General features: G+C 39.3%; 1 protein-coding gene across 1 annotated transcript; it reads right to left on the bottom strand.

Moving 5' to 3' along the window:
- Positions 1–4149: 4149 nt before the first annotated feature.
- Positions 4150–7316, bottom strand: LOC113929598 (RNA-binding protein 4-like). Its single transcript, XM_027606604.1, has 2 exons — positions 6853–7316; positions 4150–4220 (listed from the first exon to the last, which is right to left on the bottom strand). The coding sequence occupies exons 1-2, from the start codon at positions 7262–7264 to the stop codon at positions 4165–4167; spliced, it is 468 nt and encodes a 155-aa protein (XP_027462405.1). The 5' UTR covers positions 7265–7316; the 3' UTR covers positions 4150–4164.
- Between the last annotated feature and the right edge of the window lie 305 nt (positions 7317–7621).

Here is a 7621-nt window from a genome sequence, read left to right as displayed (position 1 = left end):
CTATAATCTGACTTTGTCCTCTTTCCTACTCCTTAACTTAAAATATTTCCTACTCTAGACTAATCTCATTCTCTCCAGAAGGCACGATGCTTATTATCAAGTTCTTACTGTCTACTCAGAATGTTTTCCTGCATTCCTTCCATCCCAGTCTTTGTTGAGGTAACTTTAAAACTCCATGGAGCCAGGATGCTTAGGTGGCTCAGTTGGTTAAGCGTCTGCCTTCGGCTGGGGTCATGATCTCAGGGTCCTGGGACTGAGTCCTGCATCGGGCTCCCTGCTCAGCGGGGAGTCTGCTTCTCCCTCTCCCTCTGCCTGCAGCGTTCTCTGCTTGTGCTCTCTCTCTCTGACAAATGAATAAACAAAAATCTTAAAAAAAAAAAAACTAAAACTAAAACTCCATGGAGCCTTCATCCAAGGATAATATTCCTCATTCTTTTTTTATTAATTATAATTTATTAATTTTCTTCTTTATAAAGCACAATGGTAGAATGTGGGCTTTGGAAACATGCAGATGTTGCTTTGAATCCTGACTCCAGTACTTATCTATGTGAACCCGTACTCTGATGCAATCTCTTCACTTACGAATTGGGGAGGACAGCACTTAGTTCTGGCCTTTGTTTTCAGAATTAAACAAGGTTAGTATCAACTCTCTACCACACTGTTGGCAGGAGGAGAGGGTGGTGTCAAGTATAATCCCAGTGTTAGTAAGAGGAAGCCTGCATAAATGGTTGCTGCCAATTCTCACCATACATATTATTACCCAGTTAAATTACTGCTGTGTGTATATCATGTTTCTCTAACTAGGGACCCTATCTTTTGTGTATCTGCTCAGGTCTATGATTTTTTGATACTGGAAGGAATATTAAAACTGTTTTCAGGGGCACCTGGGTGACTCAGCCAGTTAACCCTCTGCCTTTGGCTCAGGTCATGATCCCAGGGTTCTGGGATGGGGCCCTGAATGGGGCTCCCTGCTCAGTGGGGGTCTGCTTCTGTCTCCCCCCCTTTTCGTGTTCTCTCTCTCTCCCCTTCTTGTGCTCTCTCTCTGTCAAATAAATAAATAAAATCTTAAAAAAAAAATGGGGGGGGCACCTGGGTGGTTCAGTTGTTAAGTGTCTGCCTTCGACTCAGGTCATGATCCCAGGGTCCTGGGATCAAGCCCCCCATTAGGCTCCCTGCTGGGCGGGAAGCCTGCTTCTCCCTCTCCCACTCCTTCTGCTTGTGTTCCCTCTCTCGCTGTGTCTCTCTCTGTCAAATAAATAAATAAATAATCTCAAAAAAACTGAAAAGAAAAAAAAAAAACACCTGTTTTCAGATGGTCTAGTACTGTCCCCTATGGATACAAGTAAATAGCATAGCTTTTCAGCCTGTTTCTTCATCTGTCAAATGGAAACAATAATATCTTGTGATCTATATTAAAAGAATTAAGAAATACTATATTCACAAACACGCTTTAAATTATATATTTGTAGGGGCACCTGGATGGCTCAGTTGGTTGAGCGTCTGCCTTCGGGTCAGGTCATGATCCCAGGGTCCTGGGATTGAGCCCTGCATCGGGCTCCCTGCTCAGCAGGAAGCTGCTTCTCCCTCTCCCTCTGCCTGCCTCTCTGCCTACTTGTCTCTGTCTCTCTCTGTCAAATAAATAGATAAAATCTTTTAAAAAATAACTAAAATTATAAATTTGTATGCAATTTAAAGTATTATTGTTATAGTTAATAATGACTATTTTAATAAGAGAAAATAAATATTTTAAGAATATTGAATAAAAGGAAGGAACCCAACGTTCAAGATTATATTGCTACCTTAGGGGTCAAATGATACACAGGGAAAATATTAGGGCCTGTTTTTAGCTAGCTGAGATTCACTTAACATGGTAGCTATACACAATTCCTAAATGCAGTAATCTCAAAGATTGTTAGTAACTGATTTGAAGTCACAAAGCAATGTGCATATATATCAAACCTTCATAGAGTACATAGTGGAGCAATTCTCCACAGAACTTCTTCCTTTAACTCCAGTGTAATGATTGATGCCCTTTTTTCAGGATGATCCTTTACTGCTGTAAGTATGTTAAGAAATTTTGCAGAAATGATGAATGCCCCACTTTAAGCATTTTGTACAGAGTTTTTGTGATGAATCTTGAACCCAGTGGTGGCTACGTATATGATAGGAATAGAAGAACCATAAAGAATATTAAATATGGCCCAGGCCAATAGTCTGGTTTATGTTATAATTCTGAAAGTGGAGCAGGGTAAAATTTTAGCACTTTTGAATAGGATAATAACGCTTAAGACAATCAAAAAAGAAAATGATATGGAGATTCTGCCTTTTCACAAATATTTTTTGACCTCCTAGGTACTAGGAATTCAGTGGCGAGCACCACAGAGTTCTTAGCCTCATAGCATTGTTCTCCTAGTTAGGGAAGTACAAAAGAAATAACTCAATCAACAAATACATAATACTATGTTAAATGGTCTGAAAAAAAAATAAGGTGAGGGAAGGAGATCAAGAATGCTGAAAGCAAGAATTTGGGCTCTCTTAGATTGGGCTCTCAGCCTCTGTAGATGGTGTCATACGAAAACCACTCCTACTGAAAGGAAGGATCTGGCCATGCAAGACCCGGAAAGAGCCAGACATTTCAAAGTCCTGAAATGAGATTTCGGCATTTTTTTTGAAGAATAGCTAATACTCATTAAATTCTCTCTCCTCAAAAAGTTTTCCGTATCTGTTTCCTACAATGAACCTGACTGCTTCACCAAAAGAGCAGTGATAAAAGATCTGATTCAGAATATGTTTTGAGAGTTGGGCCAAAAGTTAGATAAGTTGTATCTGGGGTGTGAGAGAAAGAGAGAAGTGAAGGATTACTAGTGGGTTTTCAGTCCTAGCAACTGGGTGAATGGCAACATCATTTACTGGATACTGAAACGAAGTCGGGAGGTTTCTGTTAAGTTTAAGATGCTTCCTGAATCCAAATGGAGATGCAGAGTATGCAGCAAAGCATAGGAGTCTGGGTTCACTAATGATTTTTGGAGACTTTTAAATCTCTAATCTTTTAAAAATAAATAACTTAATACAGAGAATTTCATTGCTGCAATCTGATTTTCAGTAAGATGTTCTGGATGATGCCTTCTGCCAATTTAGCAACAAGAAGAAAAAGAGTCAGAGAGTGAATTATTGAAGACAATAGCTTTAAAGAATTGTGCCTAAAGAAGCATGGCTGGAAATACACTCAAAACTTTTAGCAAACATTTTTTAGAAATAATTTACTCTACTGAAGTGAATCTGGATCCTGCATTTATGTTGTACCTGTCTTTATAAGTAAATTGCAAAATATCCTGTTAGATTTTAAACTACCTCACCTTCTCTAATTTCTTGAATTTTTGTAATTCAATAACTAGTGCTCAAGAAGAAATGGAATTAAGTGTATCAGTCAAGGTTCAGCTGAAGACAATAAAAACCACTTTAGTTTAAGCAAAAAGAGATTTAATATAGGGAACTGGATACTTACACAAAATTATTGAAAGGGCTGGAGATACAGGCTCTAGGCTAAGTTTATAGGAATTATTTCCAGAAGAGCACTGCAATAAAAAACAAATTTATAGTACTTCCTATGGTACAGGAATTATTTTACATTTTTACATATATTAACTACTTCAATCCTCAGTAGCCATTTTTATCTAGTGACTTGTTCAATATCACACAAGTAGTAAATGGCAGATCTGGCATTTGAATCTGGGCAATGTGGCTCCTAAATCCGTGCTCCTAATCACTGGACTCTTGCCTCTTTAGGCACTGACCTAGCCTAGATAAGTGGTTATCTTTTGTCTGCCAAGATCAAGAACTTAAGGAATTAGAAAGTGGCTTCCCAAACGGCTGGGTCTAGGACCATACCGTTTCAATCCCATCTATGCCAGCAAAACAAATGCCCTGTGAGTTGTAAAACCAGGGTCCAGACACTGGCATGTCTGATACTGCAACCAGGAGAAACACAGAAGTGGGACCTGATGGTACTTCATTTCAATTACTGAAGGAGTGAGTCGGCTTGGTGAAAGCTTGATGACTCGCAGAACCAAATGGAAGTGTGATATCACCTTTAGCTTTCCAACCCCTTGATTTCTGTAAGACTACAAGAGACACAAATGAGCTTACCTGCAGTGAAAGCCACAGCTAGGCATAATACTGTGTGGATAAGGTGAGCTGAAAACCAAGGCCAATATACAGCACTGTTCAGGAGGAGAGAGTAAACTTTATGTTTACAATTATAAATGGTTCTACATTTTCTTTGATGTCAGAACAATTATGACACATGGACATGTCACATCTTCAAATTATCCTGACACAATATGCACAAACTTGTTACCTTCTGAGTATTTCAGCGCTCTGCCAGCCTACTTCTACCCCTTGGCTCCTTCCTTCATCAACAGGACAAAGAGAGTTAGGCAGTGTTATAAGGCGGATAGAACTGTGCACTATACGTAGCTTTTTGATTCTTATTTTCCTGGTTGTATTAGGTCAAAATAAACCACTACCCTCATATGTTATTCTTTCTTTCCCCCGAAATAATTCTGGCTTCTTCTGGCTGACAGTAAAGGAACATAGATATGTATACAGAAAAGAGTCTTCCTAAGTCAGGATCTATTGCAGCTTCTCTATTACAATTGTAAGAAGATACCAAGAAACTATAATTAATAAAAACCAGTGAAGTTGATACAAACTATCTTAAGGTTGTGATTAGAGTCCTTCTGTGATTGTAATAGGAAAGGACATGAGCTCTGGGCTTAGCAGTTTAGCTCTGGGTCCTCCACCTACCTGCTGAGCAATTTTAAACATGTTTTTTTTTTTTCCTTAGTCTAAGTTTCCTCAATCATGGAAGGAGAATAACACCAGTCATTCCATAAGATTGTTGAAAATCATAAGAGATTTTCTGCAGAATAAATATTGCAGAATAAATATTTTTTTTAAAAATAGGAAATAGAATGGGACAGCTTTGATTCAATACTTGTGAGCTCTATAACCTTGAGCAAGTCATAAAACTTTGTAAACCTATGTTTTCTCATTTGTCAAATGGGGAAGTTAAAAGTAGAAATTTCATTGGGTTCTTGTAAGATTAAATGAAACAACGTAAGAGATGTACTGGATTTTATGACTTCTAGGTATAAAACACTCATTAAATGTTAATTATTAATTGACTTCAGAGAAGATACACAGACTTCTGTCATTTCACTGGAGTTCTAATATTTATAATCATGCATATTCTGAACAAAATACTTGTTGGAATATTCCAAATTCATGGCCTGCCTCCTCACTGAGCACTGCGTTCCTGATCCATGGCTCTGTGTAATTTATTTTTTTCTCCTGGTAGGCTTGAATTGGATCTAATTCCAAGTCACTTGTTTGGCTCTCTTAAATTACATTTGGTAATAACTGTTGATAAAACAAAATTAAGACATTGGCATTTATAATGAAGAAACTTAGCAATGAGGATAGGAAGAAAATGCAACTCTTCAGGCAGAAGAGAGAAGAAAAATTTAAAAAATGAAGAAATGTCACTTTAAGAAAAACATACTCTTGGTGTTTGGTTTCTTTTTTTTTTTTCTTTTGACCAGTGACACTTTTCTTTAATAATGCACAGCAATACCCACAACACAGTGCACCCATTACTTGGGGGAATGATGATCGGACCTCCAGCTCTAAGAAAGGTCCAATTTAAGGGACATAAACACCCAAAACAGCAGCAATGACTCTTAACAAGAGGAGTACTCAGGAAAGGAAGCCGTAACTACCTTATCTGGGCTAAAAAGGTTGGAATATACTTTAAAAATATACAAGGAGTTGAGGGAGGATCCCATAACTTGGAAGTAGTTACAACCAAAGGGAAAAGGCTCTTTTTTGATACTGGGGACACAAAAGGGAGGGGTGGAGGGGTGGGAGAAGAGTCAGCAACTCACCATGGTTACCACACTCACCCTTCCCGATTGCCACTCTAGCCATAGGAGCTCAGATCTTAAACCAAGAAAAGATAAAACCTTCCATATAAAGGGACAATCCATACCATTACTCACGCTGCCCTCCAGGCACACTAACAATCTAGCCAATGCTCTAAGGTTAACCCCCATCTAAATGCTCTATTCACCAAGGATGTTAAGAGTCCACCCTCCAGTACAGTGAAAAAGCATTGCCATTATTGCCCCCTAAACCCCAATATCTCCTCCTCAGAAACTTCTAAAAATCAGGCTTTTATTCTGGAGGGGCCTCATCCTCCACAAACAGAACCTCTTGGTAAAAGCATTAACAGAAAACCAACAAGAGCGATAGCCCTTTAAAGACACCAGTCATCTAAAAACTAGTTATTTAATGATTACTTATCTTTAATGGGAAATTATGAGTTGGGATGGGGGGGTGGTTTAACAGGGATTCTGCTCCCCAAAGTGTTGCTTAGGATGCTCTTGCCAGATTCTTTTTATGTAAAATGAGGTATAATGCTGATACTGGGCTGAGGCAATAAATTCAGAGTGAACCAATGATATATGCTCGACCAAGAAAAGGGAAAAAAATTAAAAAGACAAGATAATTGGGGAAATCAAAGGAAAGGATTTCTGTGCTAACAGGCATAAAAGTCTTAGGAGTTCCAAACTAAAGCCATGTGGTAGACACTGATCTAACTAAGGTAAAGCCTCTAAATCCCATGTATTCTCCATGTATTTTAAAATCCATGTATTTTAAGTCCATCACCCATAATGCTTCACCATCAACACCAACAGCTGTATCTCTACCCCAAACCCCTCCCTTTACTTATCCAACCTATTTTCTGCATACAGCCTGTGTTCAGCCCTCTTCCCAAAGAGGGTGGTTCACCTTGAAACTCTGTGTTGTCAAGGCCCCTGATGGCCTCCACTGCATCCTCTGCCCGCTCCATGTGTATGAAGGCATAATCTTTCACGATGTCACATTCGATGACTGGACCATACTCCTCAAACTTGGCCCGAAGCTCTTTGTTGGTACAGGTGGGGCTGATATTGCCCACATGCAACTTTGTGGAGGTTTTGCTCTTATTCTTGCTGGCTTCCACGTTGATGTTCACCCCATGCAGCTTGTAGTGGTGCAGGTTGCGTATGGCATCCTCAGCCGCCGTCTTGTCCTCTATGTGCACAAAGCCGTAGTTCTTAATGATGTCACATTCCAGCACCTTCCCATACTGCTCAAAGAGTGAGCGGATCTCCTGCTCTGTGGCCTCCCGGGGCAGGTTTCCAATGAACAGCTTCACCATCTCGACACAGCCCGCACGGAAATCAGCAGGGGCTCTTCCTCGCGGCGCAGACGCTTCTCTGGTGTTTGGTTTCTAACAGCAGAAGCCATAAAGGAAATTTTTTTTTAAATTATTGCTAATTAGTCCAGAAAAATCTTAGAAGCTTGACCTCATTCTGACTGCTATAGTGACTATTTGGAATGCTGAACAGAATTGTTATGGTTTACCTATTTCAGAACAAAGATGTGCCCTCAAGAACATGAGATAATACTCCAGTTTCAGTAATTCCTAATTCGAAATTAGGACTAACTATTTTTTATATTTCCACTGCTGGGAAGAAGGTAGATCAGTATGAGTATTGATAAGTTTGTTAGCCCT

Source organism: Zalophus californianus, chromosome 5 (genome assembly GCF_009762305.2).
Source record: "Zalophus californianus isolate mZalCal1 chromosome 5, mZalCal1.pri.v2, whole genome shotgun sequence".
Classification (NCBI taxonomy): Eukaryota; Metazoa; Chordata; class Mammalia; order Carnivora; family Otariidae; genus Zalophus; species Zalophus californianus.
This window is presented reverse-complemented; position numbering and strand designations above follow the sequence as displayed.

What these genes read in the sequence shown, in the direction of transcription:
- LOC113929598 (XM_027606604.1), bottom strand. Translation starts at nt 7,264, where the DNA reads ATGGTGAAGCTGTTCATTGGAAACCTGCCCCGGGAGGCCACAGAGCAG. An exon ending in TGACAACACAGAGTTTCAAG is followed by an intron (nt 4,221 to 6,852) that starts GTGAACCACCCT and finishes CCTCCTGAACAG; the next exon opens with TGCTGTATATTGGCCTTGGT.